Consider the following 16,711-nt stretch of genomic DNA (forward strand, 5'->3'; position numbering starts at 1 on the left):
TATACATCCGTCGAACACAAAAGTTAGTATAAAACTGAGAAATACCAATTCTCGTGAACTATAACGGTTTGATCCCTCCTCCAGGATATGTAAGTAATCTAGCGATCCACTATATGCAACCACAAGTCCAAACAGAATTCCTGACTCCACCAATCAAATTCATCCAATCTGAATCCCTGACCTCACCAGTCAAATTCATCCAAACATCAGAAAAGTCAAATCATTCCCAAAATGACTTCAGACACAAATTCAAAGTAAATCGAATCCCTGGTTCACTCACACCAAATTCATCCAAACACTACTCTCATTCCATAAAGCAATACCCTCCAATGGGTCATACATCCATTGGAATTCTTGAACTACGAGTGGCTTGATCCCTCTCCAAGGGTACGTAGGTAACCCATTCAAATATCCGGGTGTAGCCGCAAAAACAAACAAACACACACATCACATCGATTGGTTTCTTCATAAATGAAATCAAAGGGTGTTTCCCTGTAACAAGATATTGTAATTGAGAGACACATTTTGTCTTGAATGGGTCGAATCCGAACTAATTAAAACTCTATTCTTTTAATAAATATGAGTGAAATTATGTTGGGTGACATTTTCGCTCACTAGGTGCAATTTTTACTCAACATACATCAAGTCATTATCAACCAAGAGTAAATACATGTACAACCTTAATTTCTTTTGGAGTTTTGTTTTGTGTTGTTTCAATTATAAAATATATATATATATATATATATATATATATATATATACAGATCCTATCCAGAGCGAGGTCTCGCTCTGAAATTAAAGTGCGAGGCCCCATCTTCATATATATAAAATACATGTATATAATATTTTATAAAAAAAAAACAAATTGCACATATATTTTGATCATTTTAACGGGTTCTGTACGATGGAGAAATTTCAAATAAACAAACAGCTCTACCGATGTTTGGACATATTTTCACTTTATGAAAGCAAACTAAATCAGCCAGTATTGAAGTCATTCTTCTGCGTCACAAAAGACTTCATCAAAACTGTGAAGGTGTAGCCATGGGGTTAGAAACTGGTGTCCTGTTAGACACCTATGAAGATTTGATTTCGAAAAATTTAAGCGATGATTGTTCAATTGTAGATTCAGTAGGTGACCATGTGTTTTGAGGGTTAGGATGAGTATCAATTAGTCTACGGTTGACTGGTTGAGGATGATATATGGATGCTAATATAGATGGACAGTATTTTCAGAATGAATAATCATAGTAAACAGAACAGCTGAGAAACAGCAGCTTGTTGCCGGATTAAGCAAATAATCCTTGATCAGTAGCTGACCAGATGAACGGGGCTGTCATAGATGGAGTCTCTTTTCAAATTTATTTTTCTCAGTCAATCTTTAAGTTCATATTTTATTTTCTCGGCCAATCATTAAGTTCTAGAATAAAGCCTTTAAAAATGCTGAATTTCTGGTGCAAACGCAACTAATTTACCAGCTACAAACATGGTTGTAAAATTGATTCAACTTCTTTCTCATCATACATAGGTGCACATGTAATGGCTACAGCTACTGATATAAACAAAAGAAGCCCGACTCTGGGTATCTCATTTTAAACTTTACAACAAACGGGTCTCTTCCTATTTCTCTGTGGTCTTTGGATTGTATATCAAACAAGAAGATGGAAGCATCTGAGAACCAAATCGTAATGCAAAGAGCTTCGTATAGATGCCATGGCGAGACAATCGAAGAGATGAAAAGGCAAACCTTAATTTCTTGTGGCCTGTAAATCCATAATTTCTTGCTGGTTCGGCCGATTACCCAACTTTAACGTGGTTGGGTACGAGTGGGCACCTGTCAAGTCGATGAGAAAACTATTGTTTTGCCAAGCACAAAGGTAATTAAAGATAGTTCGATGAAGAAGATTGTGTTGAGAAGGGCTCTATCAACTGTCCATCCAAATATTGTGATCCCTCCAGCATTAGTTTGCAAATACATTACTGGAATTTCAAGAAACACAGCATTAGACAAATGACAACCAACAGAAATGAAGCAAAATTCATCAACGTGAGCACAGGAGTATGGACAAAGCCATAAAAGGTATGCAACAAAAATATATACAAGACAACTCAGGTGCCTCATTTTAGGCCAACAATAAAATAAAACAAGAACTCATTTTTAATGAAGCCAGATAACAAGCATGCATGGATTAGCCTACAAAAGCCTAAAAAGAATTATGACGCTTGTCAAAGATTTTTCCATATTGTTTTCAGACAGGACAGTCAATATAGTAATATATTACGTCTCATCAGAAGATTCGAACAGAAAGTCATCAAGCTATCAATCTCTGAATCTATCATAGTGTGTAATGCTTAAGCACCAACCTACCAAGTTTTATTTTGAAAATGGTTTGTGTTCATATTGCATTTATTAGTCGAATTATCTCTCATCATAAGATTGTATCATGTAGATCATGGCATCAAAGAAAACAGAACTCTATTTTTTCAAAATGAACACTAATATATGACCTAAACAATGTTATTGGAGAAAGGAAATCAGATGCAATTCAGAAGCAACGTAAGATAAACATACCAAAAGCTTGTCTCCTGTGATATGAGGACATATATGAAGCCAGCTGTGTATTTGTAGGCATTGAAACATGATAATCACATGACTCCAAATCACTCTCAGAGTAAGAGAGATGCAGTGAGTTAATTGAGTTTGCAGCCTCAGAGTTCCCCATACCGTTTGAATTTCTTTGCTGAGATGAATCATTAGAACTACATGTTACTAAGGCATGCCATCTACTGGCAAGTGATGCTAAGGCCTGGGCTCTATGAGAAATTCTGGTCGCTGCATGCAAGGAAATAATAATCCCAACTACCTGAACAACTGTGGAGACCTGGAAATTTGGGGAAAACAAAAGCAAGGAAATTAATGCCTACAATTTTAACAAATGAGCAATGATAATTGGAGAGTTATTAGAGTCTGGTGTCTGGAAGCCATAGTGATTTTGAATCTACTGCAAAGAGATACACAACAAGCATGTGAAGTAACAAAATATCTTAACTTACCGCAAAATCGCCACCATTAATGACCGTGATCTTTCCACTGTATCCAGTGACCTCAAATAGAGTCACAAACTGGCTTGCTGTGACAACCAAGAACTGCAGAAGTAGGAAGATCCGGAACCTGTGGCTTATTTTAGAGAGATGATACCGTAGCCGAATGTGCTCCTCCATAAATACCAAAACATCAGATTCCCTTTCCAAGAGCCTCCCATAATCCTCGAAGTGGATTACTTGCAAATTGCAGACCAAATGAAACAAAATGCTGGCTGTGAGGGTGATTGTACTCGCATATGTCCATGATAGAACAAAAGCTAATAACATAGAAAATGACAGCCACCATGAATCATGATGGACATAGAGCATGCGGACGACTTCACGTACAGTCTTCAACAGCAAACATGGCAGCGACCACCAAATTAGCAACCGAAAAGAACCCTGTGACGATATGATCCAAGTGAAAAAATTGAGCACAGCACTAAAATCTATACAAGTCAAAATAAACAGATGATTCAGTTAACTGACAATGATATTGACTAAATAAGCCTTCTCGATATTGGCAGGCTCCACTTAGTAAGGAAGTTACTTTTAGAAAGGCTAGCAGAAAAATGAATGTGCTATGCTTACGACTTATGAGCATTAATAATCACATGCAAAATCCAGAATCAGAAAACTTGAAGATTTATTCGGATTAGGCCCACAGCTGGTTCTGAAGTAAAAGAGGAAATATGCTGCATTTTGGTAAGCACGTTATTAGGCCAATCACACACATGGAATTGGAAATAGACCAAAAGACGAAAATTTAGGCTCACATTCCAGACCACATTTCACATATGGAGTTGATATACATAATCAAAGATACAATCTTCAAAATCTACGATATGGGATCCAAAGCACACACATTTTTCATAACACAATCACCAGTAGACTGTAGTTGACCAATTCAAATAAGCAGCAAAAACCAATACATCAAACAATTCAATGCTTTACCTTAATCTGCTTGATGTAATCGTTTCGAAACCGAACCATATGGCCAGTATATCGATCAACAAACAAGAATCTCCGAATGCCATACTTGCGAAGATTGTGAGATAAGCAAAGCAAAGAGACAGCAGCCAAACACGCCTGAGAGCCTACAATAACAAGCTCAAACCCCTCAATCTGGTACTTATCGCAATCAGAACAGTTGAAAATCACAAGAACAAGCACCGGAAGCAAGACTCCGATGACTACAAAACCAAACCAAGATAGAACACAGCTGAACAGAGAAGATTGGCTGAAACCCAGCAGAGTGAGAAAGGCTTCTACGCTTTGAAGGGTTTGATCCAACTGGGTATCTTTGATTTCGAGCTCTTGATCTTCTGGGTGGTGGGTTTGGCTGGAATCGAGAAGAGGGGTGGTGGGCAGTGGTGGGAGAGGTGGGCGTTCCTCTGTTCTAATGTGAGGGTCAGCCATGAATATGGGTTTTTTTAAAGCTTAGTAAAGATGTGATTTTGATGGGTTTGGTGCAAAAATGGTGTCAACCCAGTTGAGATTTGGGGGGTTTAAGTAGGAATGATTGGGGTGAGGTTTAAGAATCTCATCAAAAAAATCCAGGCTTGAATTTCAAGTTCCTACCTTTGCCAAAAAAGTAAAATTTCAAGTTCCTTTTTTTCAGCAAGCAATACCCAAATCACATTGCCGAATATTATTATTTTAATATACAAACAAACTGCAAGGTGTGTGCCAGCATGACCATGGCACTAGTTTTAATTTCATCTGATGAGGAGTTTCAGCCGTTTGATTAGTGTGGTAATAGACAAAGAGTTGATCACCCACCGTGGGATGATTGGAGTGGGACTTTGTAAAGGAATCATGAATTCTTTACTTGGACAATTAGCTTGAGAATCTATGACTCAGGCTCTAAAAGGTGAAGCCTTCTTGTACCAAGTTCTACCAGGTGGTCTCCAAGACACCAACTATTCAAATTCAATCATCCCAGGGTTGTTTAATTTGATTTCCTTTTGAATCTTGTTGGTTCTTATTGTTTTGTTTTTGTCTGGCTTTGTCTATATTTGGTGTTGAAAACCCCGTTAGACTTCGACCAGTGGTTTGTGAGGTCACTATCTTTTAGGTTGAGCTTGAAGCAGCTTAATTATTGTTGCTTTTTCACGGCACCTGATTAAGACTCCATGATACTTTTACTTTTTTATAAAATTATAAGAATTTAATAGCTTATCACACACATAATCACTACTTTTCAAGGAGTAGGCTGGAATTTTTGTAGACCAAAGGGGCCCCACTGACGTGGCCAGTTTATATCCTCACAAGCTGATTACTTTCTGTTGACTGTTAATGAGACGTGAACTGTAATTTTTTTGCCGTCATGGTGAAATGACGAGGGGTTTCTGGTATTTTTCCAGATGCCATAAGAGGCTTACAGCTAATATATGGGTAGGCATCTTCTTCATCAAAACCACGAAAGACATCTGGTTTGGCAATTGGCAGCTTCTTCATCAAAAGCACAACAGATAAGCGAGGCATCAACTAGCTTATTCGGCATTCACGGTCCAGCAGTAAGTTGTTTCTGCTTCTAGTCTTTCGTTTCCTTCACTTTGCCGTTACTCTATGATTCTAGTTGAACCCCATAGCACCGAAATTTCAGTTGAAGCAGTTCAAAAATTATCTTTGTAGGGTTTATATATCTATCTCTCTCTCTACTAGTAGTCTCTACCCAACAACACTGAAACCCACAAACCCAGTGGACATGGGTTCTCGATCTCAGAAATGAATCAGAGAGAGAGATGACAAGGAGGAGGAAGAGCCCATTTTATTAGTATAGCAAACCCAGAGATTCTGTATGTTTCCCATCACGTACCAGCAACTTTGGGAGATGTACAACAAGGCTGAGGCTAGTTTTGGACTGGTACATGTTCATTTAGTGAAACAAAGGATGAAAATTTCTTTCTTTCATGTCAATTTTGGTGCTTCCTTATTTGTATGTGTGGGTTTTAAACTATGTATCATATTTGTGTTCTTGAATTCGATTCATATTTGTTTAAATTTGGGGTTCGCTTTGCTTGGAATTGAGACTAGAGAGGGTATCTGAACAATGGTGGTGGCTTTCACTTGAGTTTATTGGAATTCAGAGGAAATTTAGTGAAATTCATTGATGCATGTTTTAATTTATTTGTTTATTTAATCTTTTCCTGTATATTTTTATTTATTCGGTTTCAAAATTGAGTTGGTTTTGCGGTTATGTCACTTATTACTTGCAAGATATGGTTACCTCTCTGACTATGAAAGCAGTTTCTTCCTTTTCTTTAATGAGGCCCATAACATTACTTTAGATAATAGCATCTGGTTTTGTCTCTCAGTAGATCTTCTGATTTGGGAAATCAATTCTTTAATCTTTTCCTTTGTCTTAAAATCGGTATACGTGATATGTTTACAGAACAATACAAGGGAAGGGAATGAATTCAACCAAATAATGGAAATTGATGCTTTGAGCACAAACCCATTTGGGTTGCAAAATTAACTGCAATATATGTGTATGCTCTCAGTGAGTGATGTGCACATCTATTTCTTTGATAAACTAAATCCTCATGATTCTAGGTGTACAGAGAAACAATAACAATACTAATTTTGAAAGCTTGGTTTATGTCTGTGGTAAATAGCACTAGCAAGACAATAACGATGACATAATATATGTGCTATTGGACTCCGGATAGGCATATCTGGTATTTAGGGTCTGTGGGTGTAGTGTGTGCATAAGCCACAAGGCCTATATCCAGTCAATTTTTTGTTCCGTTTTTTGGAATAACCTGCTAGTTCATTGTTTTCTGCATCCATAGTTTTTCTAATGACATGTTAATGGTCTTACAGCTGAGGAGGTTGATCTCTCCCAGGATGTACAACAATGGGAAGCTCTGACTGACTCCAAGAAACACTTTATAAGTCCTGGCATTTTTGAGGCAAAGGTAAGGCCAAGGTTGCTCGACCTGGTTCTCTACCTCCCGCTGCTCTGAAGGTTGGTGGTGGAACGATGAAACTTGGCCCAGTCAAAACAAAGATGCCTTCAGAACTGAGAGTAAGTTTTTCAATTCATAGTTGTTCTCTATAGGCTTATTCTTATTCATAGTAAAATCTTATATCATTGTCTGAGTTATATAAAATAAAACTTATTAATTGTATTGCCTCTTTTCTTGTTCTTGGTTGAAAACTTTAGAACTCATCAATTGTTAACTGTCCAACTCAATGTACTATTTGTTATTTTGCTTGTTGGTTATTTGGAGTTGCATCTATGCTAGGTCTCAGTTGGTATTGGAATACAAAACTTATGTAAGTATATAACTGCTCATTAGATAAGGAATAGTTCTTAGCTTTAGATGAAATCTTAGAATGTCGAGTTCTATATAATTATCTAGACATCCTTGTTCTTAGATATATTGATCTGTTGTTACTTATAAATTGGAGGTTTTTAAGACTTGAGAGTCGCAAGATGTACAAAAATGAGTTGAGAGGGCTTGCTCGCTGCTGTCTTTTGTTCAAGTGCTATTTCCATAAGAACCTATTTCAAGGAGGAGCAACCTACAGCAATGGAGACATAGGAATATGCTCTTGTTCATTTTAACCGAGCTGTTTTTGGAATTTTTGGGATTTGTTAGGCTACACCAAAACTTAGTGAAGACAAAGTTAGCCAGTGCATTGATGCAAGACTAGGAGGAGATAGTGAAGACAAAGTTAGGCAGGATCAAATTTGGGAGTAGGCTGCAATGAACCAAAACTTTTTGCAACCAAAGGGGCCCCACTGACGTGGCCAGTTATCATCCTCACAAATTGGTTACTTTTTGTTAACTGGTAATGGGACGTTAACCGTAATTTTTGTGCTGTCATGGTAAAAGGATGAGGAGTTTCTGGTATTTTGGCATATCTGGGATGAGGTTTACATGCAGCTGGGTTGGTATCTTGTTCATCAAAACCACGAAAACTCATTTGGTTTGGGCGTTTGGCAGCTCCTCCCCCTGGGCTTCAGACGGGAGGGGGGGAGTTGCGAAGTGAATTACGAGTCGGATCAATTTGCAAATCAAGCGAGTGACCTCTCCTTGCAATGCAATGATTCAGTGCTCTCCGCTCGGTAAGAACAACTGGAAAGGGGATTTTGTTCACAACCGAGAGCAGGTCGATTCAAGCATTAGCCTTGGTTCTGCTAAGGCAAGGTAAGTATAGTTTTCTTTAGGCCAAGCAAGCATTTACTGCAGCTACTGTTTGTTTAATTGTTAATCTTACAGTACATAATTGTGATGTATCAGAAAAGGTGGCATCTGTTATTAGTTTTACTGTCGTGACGTCAATGGAGAACTATCATGATTTTGATATTTTGGTCCCAAATCTTGAGGTTTTGGCTTTGTTTCATATTACTTTGATCATGCTTTATGCTTGAACAATTTGGCTGGATCCTATAAACAACTACTTAGCATTCTAAGCATTATTTCTTTGATTTTGGAGAAGATGCTTTATTATTTTTGGTAGATGAGACAGCACATTCGTAAGAATTGATTGTGTTTTATGCCAATGCTTGAATTGCCAATATGCAAATGCCTCCTGTAAATGAAACACAACAGCTGAAAAATTGTTGGTCTGGGTGCTTGTCTATGGTGGGCAGGATTTGGTTCAAGACAGTATAACACTACTTCAGTTTTGTTGTTTCTTCTCTTTTTAAAACTTGCTATTGTGCCAGAGTGGTAATATTTTCCAAAGATCTATATCATTCTTTGTAGCGTTATTTGTTCTTGATTCGATGACTAAGTTGAAAACTTTGTTTTAGCATATCTCCATGTTCATTGAATAATGTCTTACTCGTGAAAGAGGGTGATCGATCTACTTCATGAAAGAGAATAATATCTTATATGTTCTTGTACCTGCTGTTTGTACGTACTAAAAAGAACTTATAAGACAGGATGGGGTGTCTTCTCCATCCATCAGAATACCTAAATTTATGTAGAGTGACTACTGGCTAGTCTGTATGATCTTCAATTTTCTTATTTTAGTATAACTTTTTCATCTGCTGTTTTTAGTATGCTAATTGCAGTGTTTCTGCAGTGAGGTTATATTAACTCTAGGCAGTTCAAAAACAGTACAGGAATTCCTTTTTGCTGCAAAGGAGAAAAAAAAGATCATTTCGGGTATTTGTTGCAGAGGGAGCTCCAAGGTTAGTGCAAAGTCCTACCTATTCTTCCAAAATTTTAGATTTCTAATTCATATAGTTTGGGTGTTTCCTTGGTAGTCTGCTATTTTCCATATCTTAAGCACATCTTTACTTGTTTCCATATCTTAAACCCTAAACCCAAAAAGATGTGCTTAAGATATAGAAAATAGCAGACTACCAACAGCTTACCTGCCTTCGGCGAATTGTCTGCCTAGACCATTCTAATTTGTTATTAAGTGGTTTCTATTAGGTATCAAGGGCATCTTCTTGCAAAAGAATTGGCTGGAAGAGGTTTACAAACAGCGCTGATTACTGATTCTGCAATTTTTGCTATGATATCTCAAGTGATCATGGTAGGAGGCAGTCTTATATTTTTCATTTGGGAATCTACATCCTATGTTTCCAGCTTGATTGAATTTTGTATTTTTAAGGTTATAGTTGGTGCTCATGCTGTCATGGCCAATGGTGGTGTTATAGCACCTGTTGGGTTGAATATGGTTGCACTTGCAGCCCAAAGGCATGCTGTCCCTTTTGTTGTACTTGCTGGCAGTTACAAGGTTACATAACACAAAACTAGTATTTTTATCATTTGAAAAATCCTTCGTTTTGTTTTAATTTTTGGGGTTAAAAACAACTTGGTCTAATAACAATCCACCTATGGGGTAGCAAGTAAAGAGCAGCTTTGAAAGAGTTGAGTAGAAGGAATCATTTAAGTCAAATATCTGGGGATGAAATATCCATCCCATCTAAGAATTGAGTCTCCTTTAGCTGTTTGATAATTAAGTCAGATGGTAAATAGATAGCATTACCTCTCAGGTTTCATTCAAGTTTATGTTAGTTGCTAGTGTGTTATTAGCTTTGTTTTTGCATGATTAGACTAATTACAAAGAATGGTAGAATGGGGATCTGGTCTCATGGGATTCTCAAAGAGAGTTGGTCTTAGCCGGATTGAACTGAGGGTAATACTATCTGTTTGTAGCTTATTGTCCTGGATTTCACTCTTAACACTTTCTCCATCCAAATTGTCTGTTGGCCTTACTGTTGTACCTTCTGTATCAACACAACCCTGTAGTCTTGCTGAATGAGTTAAGATCTCCTTCTGAGCTGCTGGATTTTGGAGAATTCTCAGATTGCATGGATTTTTGAATTGGTACTGGTTCACTACTTTTGCATGTTAGTCAATCCTACATTTGATTTTGTGCCACCAAAGCTTGTTAGTCTATTTATCACTGATAAGTAATTATCTATTGCAGATAGGCTTCACCTATTGCATTTCTATTCAATCAAAGGAAAAGAATGAAAATGGACATATAACATTATGATTAGATTCTGCCATCATAGCTTATATTTAGCCTCAACTCTAAAACCATTAGCCTCAACTCTAAAACCATCAATTTCAGATCAGTATTTTGAACTTTTTCAGTTTCATATATCCTGATTTCCTAGATAAATGTACGTACCACTGACAATCTCTCTTTGTTTCCAGTGGAGGCTATAATCCATCATTCATGTCCCGGCTCATCGCAGATTATTACTCTGCTGATGATTTGGTAATCCAACGAAGACCTGCTACAGGAGTTGAGTTTAGCTCATGCTTTTATATCATATATTGGGTAAGTATATAGCTCAGTAATTATTCTCCCTGCTGGGCTCTGGGGTTGTTGTGTGACAACTCAGGGCGTATAAGTGTCAATAATTAACCATAAGTCTGTTTGGAAAAAATAATTACTAGAGCAAAGTTAATTTCCTTTTTAATTTAGGATCTGTATTCTTGTCGCAAACATTCTTGGTACCAATACAAGCTAATTTCAGTTTAGGGTTACAATGTATGGTATATATAGCCCATGTATGAATGTTTTTTTATCCATATTGAAAAAAGTAGGTTTAAACAAAATATGAAAATTTGTTACAGCAAGAGCCTTGTATATTGTACTTTTATCGTCTTTCAGAAAATTGCAACAAATATGTTACGAAGAACTTGATCTAAAAGAAAACAATATCTAAATATGGTGCCTCCTGATGTTTATGCATTGCAATTAGGTGACTTCAATGTTGTAATTTTGATCAGATATTCAGCTGTTATGGTTTGGAAAATATTTACTCATGTACTGGTTACATTTATTGTTGTTCATGCAAGTATTGCAAACTTCATTAGAAAAATGGAACTGACAATTTTTCTTCACTTAACTGTTAGGGAGTACAAAAAGCTATAATGGTAATGGTTGGATGGAGAGATGATGAAATCAATTGTTAGTCTTATGGAACCATGGAGACCATTGTTACTACTGGTAGAGTGTCATGGAGAGCGTATTATGAGCTGTGAACCTTGGATTGTACTGATAGAAGCAAAAAGGACCAATTTTGAGTATGTGGCTAGTTAGGAAGTATAGTTATATTTTTTGAAACACAGAGTGAATAGAATGTGTTTTTTGTGATATTGTGAGGACAATGCGGAAAGGGATTGTATTCCAATTCCATAGCGGGATGTCAGATACTAAAATGTTGTATTTCATGTTGCTGATCTTATTGCAGATTGTTGCTGGTATCTCTTCTTTCAGTTAATGGATGCATGGAATTTTAGTAGAAATACCGTTGGGTATTTGGCTTTTTGCTTTCCACATTTTCAGGTTTCCAACTATCTGAGGATTTGTGTTTTGTTTTCTTTGCACCTTGGGAATTTAATCATTTTGTGAAGCCTTATTATAATGCAAAGACAGACTAGGAAGTTGGAGTAACTTGCCATGTTATGTTTGCATAAGTCCCTATTTCCAGCATGCTGAAGTTAGGATCACAAAGGAGTAATCGGACTTTGATCCTTGTTAGTCTTGGATATGATAATGGAAATAAAGTCACTTATTTACTGCAATTTCGGTTTTTCTGTCACTTCCTAATTCTTTTCAATATATACGTCCCATTTTCCAACTATCTGCGGCATACGTCACTTTTTGCGAGCATTGATGTAAGTCATATTCTGGAAATTCCGCCACTTCCTAATTCTTTTCAATATATACGTCCCCTTTTCCAACTATCTGCGGCATACGTCACTTTTTGCGAGCATTGATGTAAGTCATATTCTGAAAACTCGTATAATCTTTTATGTAATTTGTTAAAACAACAATGCGTATATTCTGTATAAATTTCAAGGAGTGTTTGCTAGTGTTGCATTGGCATGGGAGAAGGATGCAACTAAAATCAGTTGCAAATAGCGTCACTGCCTCTCGGTAATTTTGTTTCTAAATTTACAGCCATGAAGTACTGCCTTACACTCTTTCGCAGGAGAAAGACTAAACATCTGCATTGTTCTTAGGCTCCGGTTTTAGAAGCAAAACAAAACCATATCAATAAATCAGTAATGATGCACAAGGGGAAATCCTTGCAAGAATATTTCACCCACAATTCATTTTCATTTATTATCCCATTTTAGCAATGACCTTTACAACAGTAGGAAAGACATACTGGAAATTATTACCCATGAAATAAATGCAACAACTCCAAATTACTATTGTACATAGTTTACCAAAAAGAAAAAAGCAATTACTATTGTACAAATGCCAACTAAGAATGCAAGAGATCATTGTTGCTCCATATCAAACCAGAAAACAAGAGTCGACGTCCGAGCATGAATGACTCGGACTCGCTGCAATGTCAGAGGCCTCCACTAGTTGAAACAGCCTTGGCAGTTGGCACCTCCAATTTGAGTCTGAGAAACAGAAACACCATCCTTATAACACTTCACCGATGAAGACAACAGAGTTTGCGCACTTGCCGTACTCACAATGGGGACTGAAAGGAAGTCTAGGGGATTTGTCTGGCACTGAAGCACGCACCCATCTATTGTGAGTCTTCCACTTCTATGAAGCAAGCAACAACCCGGCTCTGCCTTTACAGTTAAGTTTGCCAATTTACAGGTGGACAGGAACTCCAATGCACTGCTCAAACAAAATGAATTTTTTATAAGAGAAATAATAAGAAAGAGTGGTGATTTCCAGGATCACTTCCAGACTGCTACTGGCAACAAATTTAACACCCAATGGTTCACATTTGCTTTACCAAAAGAAGAAGAAAGAAGTCCTTGATAGTGAGAGAAAGTGGCATACACATGGTATCCATATAAATAGCATCCAAGAGGACATGTTTATGAGCTGACCCCAAAATACATCCCTTGGAACGTTTTTTTTTTTTTCCTGGAATCTTAAGGAAAAGAATATAAAAAGCAGAATAACCATAATCTTGACATGGTTCTTTGATCTTATATATTCATCTTTTCAAAGAAATTTGTATATTGGAGAAAGTGCAGGATACGGAACCAGTTGCTATGTATTTGCCGCAAAAACATAACAGCATGGAAGTTGATCCTGGTGATTGGACATTTGAGAGAGAAATGCCAAACCAATCACACCACATGAGTGATAAAGTAGAGCATAAGTTAATACTTTGCAAACCTGTCTGCACCTCGAGAACAAATGAGGGTTGTCTCATCCGGCAGCTCACCTCCACCAATCTGAACAAAGTAACTTGAGATAGAAAATGGAGAACAAAATGACCTACCGCTTAATTGTTAATTTATGAGATAAAGTAAAGTGGCATCACTTTTTTTCAAAGGCAGACTCACTTTAGGATACATTAGGGATGCAGAGATATATGATCAATTTCCTACGGCATATTGAAACCAAACCATAGTTCTCAACAAGGCTGGTTAAGTGAATTGCTTAGTTCGCAACTTAACTTGTATCACGCTAGTCTGCTATAACTTCACTAAAACCTACAACACAAGTGCGATAACTTCACAAAAGAACACATGATCTACTAGTAGTACGACGCATAAAGGAACATAGCTAGCAGAAAGTAGGACACAAAGTATTACTCGCTGAGAAAGGTACAGTACAGGTGAGACAACTGCTTACTTTTCAAGTAGAAAGGATTATATAAACTCTAAAACAAACAGAAAAACACATTCTTGTACTTGGGGGGGGGGTGACAGTGTCACTTAAACCTTGTTCAATTATTTTGGGCTAAAACATTAATAATCTCTCAAGCACAACTATACTTGATTTTCAACATGTTTATAAAATTTCCTCTTATGAAGGCTTTGACCAATGAATAGGGGAGGAACCAATTAAACAAGAGAGTTGGACCGTCTTAATGCCTTTCTGGAATACTAAAATTGACTTAACAAGTCCCTCACTGACAAGATTTAAATTTTGCTGATTCTTTAGCATACCAAGGTAATCTCCCATATTTAGAGGTGTATACATGCAAGCAAAAACTGTCTTAATTACTTTGAGACATACCAGGCAAAGTGGCTTATTTTCTATTTAAGTATCAGAAGCAAGATGCTTTCCCCCTGCTGAAATTAGAATGGTGTCGCCAAGCCTGTAACAAAAAACATGTCACGAAAAACAAGAATGATTAGTTCTAATACTCCACCGAATGAGCTAAAGAGGAATACAGACAGATACAACTTTACAAACCTTGCGGCAGCAACCGCTGTCTCAATACTGGGGAAGACGCCAGGCTCCAATGGATCATTCAACTCGCAGCCACAAGCGAGGGTGACACGCCAAGAAAAGCCATCTGTGGCAAACTAGGGCGGTGTTATAGCGATCCGCAAACTCAATAGAATTATGAGACAGAAATAGAACAACTTTGTCATACATGTGTGGGCTTTACAATATCTATCAATAGTTTGAAGCAACTGTAATATGGCCACTTTATACAATCCTATCTCTCACTTGAATCCCCATCAAACTATCCACAAACACAACATAAACCTCCCAAATCATGTTTCACTGGACCTAAAAGAAAAGCTTGGGATATATAACAACAATTTGATCTTTTTCTAAGCAATCTCTTCTGTCCGGAATACTAGACTTGGCTCCACTGTCACGATTTTAACCAAAAATCACACATTTTTAGCACCCTGCTATGCCTCAAATAAGTTCAACTCTCACACTCGCTCACACCATTATAACACCGCGCCTATACCTCCAATAAAGCCATTCCCCAATTCAACTGTTGCTGTTAACTCATCAAGCATTTCTTTTCATAGTTTTAAAATACTTTGCTGAAAGAGTTATTTGTCTTACTTGTGAAAGAGAGTGAGCTATTTCATGTGTAAAATAAGCTTCTGCTCATTTAGAGGCTTACCTAGCATCAATTATTTGAAGTAAATTGCTCTTGTCACCAAGGACCTGGAGGAATAAACTTCCACTAGTTAATAATATGGTCCTGACAAGAACTATAACTTTTAGCTCAAAAGGTATACTGACATTAATCTTTTCAGTTGTCTTGGGATCAAGGAAGGACTTCACAGTGCTCCACAACATTCTAAAACCAGAACCAGCATTAATGATAAACATACAATTCACAGTCTGCAATGAAAACAAGAAAACTCACAGTTGTGTTGTCCACAAAAATAATATAGACCAAAAGATGTTTGTATAGATAGTACCTCAGGATAGTTGTTGCTATCAATCGTCTGAGGGCGAGTGATAAGTTCCAATCTCACTGAAGGCGAATCAATCATTCATCTGCAAATTTAGCAATTTCACTGGTAATCGATTTTCCAATCTCATGTTGAAAGAGAAAAGACTGAAGCAATAGTAAATTCCCTTGTCTTTGTAACCTCAAGCATTGTTTACAGATGTGTAAAAAGATACAGACTGACCTCTCCACTTGAGGCTCCTGTTTGAGCAGTGCTTCATGTTCCTCATTGGCATCAACAACTAGTGCGTGCAGCTGGATGTCTCCTATGGTACTCATGGATCTGCACATAGCATAGGAATCCTTCTAGTCATGTACGAATAAACAGATGAAGGGTGGGTGCATGAGTGATGGGTATCTCATATATGCAATTATGCAAACATCAGAGTTAGAGTTTCGAGAGTAAAGTTTACAGAAATGGTTAAATTCTACCTAAATCAATAGAACATTCCTGCTTTGCTAAACTTGATCACAAATTTTGTCTTCGGATGATCAAATTTCTCACATTTAAAAATCCCAAAAGAAGATGCAAGAGAAAGAGAGAAAGACATTCAATCTATGATAAAATGCAGTGAACACATATTGGTCATCGATCTGAGAGCAGAGCCGCAAACTCGTCCTTGCTCGCATGCATTATCGTTATCCTCATAGATCTCAACCTGAAAACACTAACAACCAATTTCCAGACCTGGAATAATTCACAATCCTAACAAGCGAAATTGCAGAGAGATTGAGAAGAGTGATAGTTACGAGTCTCTGTGTGTTGATGGTTTCTTCAAACTGGACCTTTATCTCCGACCTCCTCGATACACATGCCTTTCTCCTTCTCCCTTAAAACCCCTTATGGTAACAACTCCAATTACAGTTTCATCTTTCCTGTCATATGTGAGTTGACGCGGTCAATCTAACGGAAATCCTCACGGCATCTGTTGGTCTACAATTGTTTTGGTTCATTCCAGACTCCTCCCTTTTCAAATGAAAAACTCACTTGCA

At 37.3% G+C, this 16,711-nt stretch overlaps 2 protein-coding genes and 1 pseudogene across 20 annotated transcripts; 1 reads left to right on the plus strand and 2 right to left on the minus strand.

Annotated features, from left to right (window-relative positions):
* Nucleotides 1-1,498: 1,498 nt before the first annotated feature.
* Nucleotides 1,499-4,884, minus strand: LOC133712033 (uncharacterized). Its single transcript, XM_062138110.1, has 4 exons — nt 4,039-4,884; nt 3,055-3,486; nt 2,573-2,882; nt 1,499-1,980 (listed from the first exon to the last, which is right to left on the minus strand). Exons 1-4 carry the CDS (start codon nt 4,501-4,503, stop codon nt 1,838-1,840), a joined length of 1,350 nt encoding a protein of 449 aa, XP_061994094.1. The 5' UTR covers nt 4,504-4,884; the 3' UTR covers nt 1,499-1,837.
* A 507-nt stretch (nt 4,885-5,391) lies between these two features.
* On the plus strand, nt 5,392-12,101 carry LOC133708663 (uncharacterized). Of its 19 annotated transcripts, none has more exons than XR_009845940.1 (9): nt 5,419-5,603; nt 5,722-5,953; nt 6,913-8,246; nt 9,130-9,238; nt 9,486-9,588; nt 9,674-9,792; nt 10,308-10,848; nt 11,430-11,600; nt 11,768-12,101. XR_009845940.1 is itself a non-coding variant. In XM_062134135.1 (8 exons), the coding sequence occupies exons 4-8, from the start codon at nt 8,143-8,145 to the stop codon at nt 10,731-10,733; spliced, it is 432 nt and encodes a 143-aa protein (XP_061990119.1). In that variant the 5' UTR covers nt 5,427-5,603; nt 5,722-5,953; nt 6,913-7,117; nt 7,504-8,142; the 3' UTR covers nt 10,734-10,845. The 19 variants fall into 19 exon arrangements, 6 of the variants coding, with proteins under 6 accessions (XP_061990122.1, XP_061990120.1, XP_061990116.1 ...); XR_009845939.1 differs by lacking the exon at nt 11,768-12,101 and having other exon boundaries at nt 5,424-5,603; nt 10,308-10,385; nt 10,722-10,848; nt 11,430-11,441; XR_009845950.1 differs by lacking the exon at nt 11,768-12,101 and having other exon boundaries at nt 5,392-5,603; nt 6,913-7,117; nt 9,473-9,588; nt 11,430-11,761.
* A 487-nt stretch (nt 12,102-12,588) lies between these two features.
* On the minus strand, nt 12,589-16,708 carry LOC133709777 (F-box protein SKIP5-like; annotated as a pseudogene).
* Between the last annotated feature and the right edge of the window lie 3 nt (nt 16,709-16,711).

Source organism: Rosa rugosa, chromosome 5 (genome assembly GCF_958449725.1).
Source record: "Rosa rugosa chromosome 5, drRosRugo1.1, whole genome shotgun sequence".
NCBI lineage: Eukaryota > Viridiplantae > Streptophyta > Magnoliopsida > Rosales > Rosaceae > Rosa > Rosa rugosa.

What these genes read in the sequence shown, in the direction of transcription:
- LOC133712033 (XM_062138110.1), bottom strand. Translation starts at nt 4,503, where the DNA reads ATGGCTGACCCTCACATTAGAACAGAGGAACGCCCACCTCTCCCACCA. An exon ending in ATTACATCAAGCAGATTAAG is followed by an intron (nt 3,487 to 4,038) that starts GTAAAGCATTGA and finishes ATATCGTCACAG; the next exon opens with GGTTCTTTTCGGTTGCTAAT. An exon ending in TTAATGGTGGCGATTTTGCG is followed by an intron (nt 2,883 to 3,054) that starts GTAAGTTAAGAT and finishes CCAAATTTCCAG; the next exon opens with GTCTCCACAGTTGTTCAGGT.
- LOC133708663 (XM_062134132.1), top strand. Translation starts at nt 8,143, where the DNA reads ATGATTCAGTGCTCTCCGCTCGGTAAGAACAACTGGAAAGGGGATTTT. An exon ending in CTTGGTTCTGCTAAGGCAAG is followed by an intron (nt 8,247 to 9,164) that starts GTAAGTATAGTT and finishes GTTCAAAAACAG; the next exon opens with TACAGGAATTCCTTTTTGCT. An exon ending in TGATATCTCAAGTGATCATG is followed by an intron (nt 9,589 to 9,666) that starts GTAGGAGGCAGT and finishes TGTATTTTTAAG; the next exon opens with GTTATAGTTGGTGCTCATGC.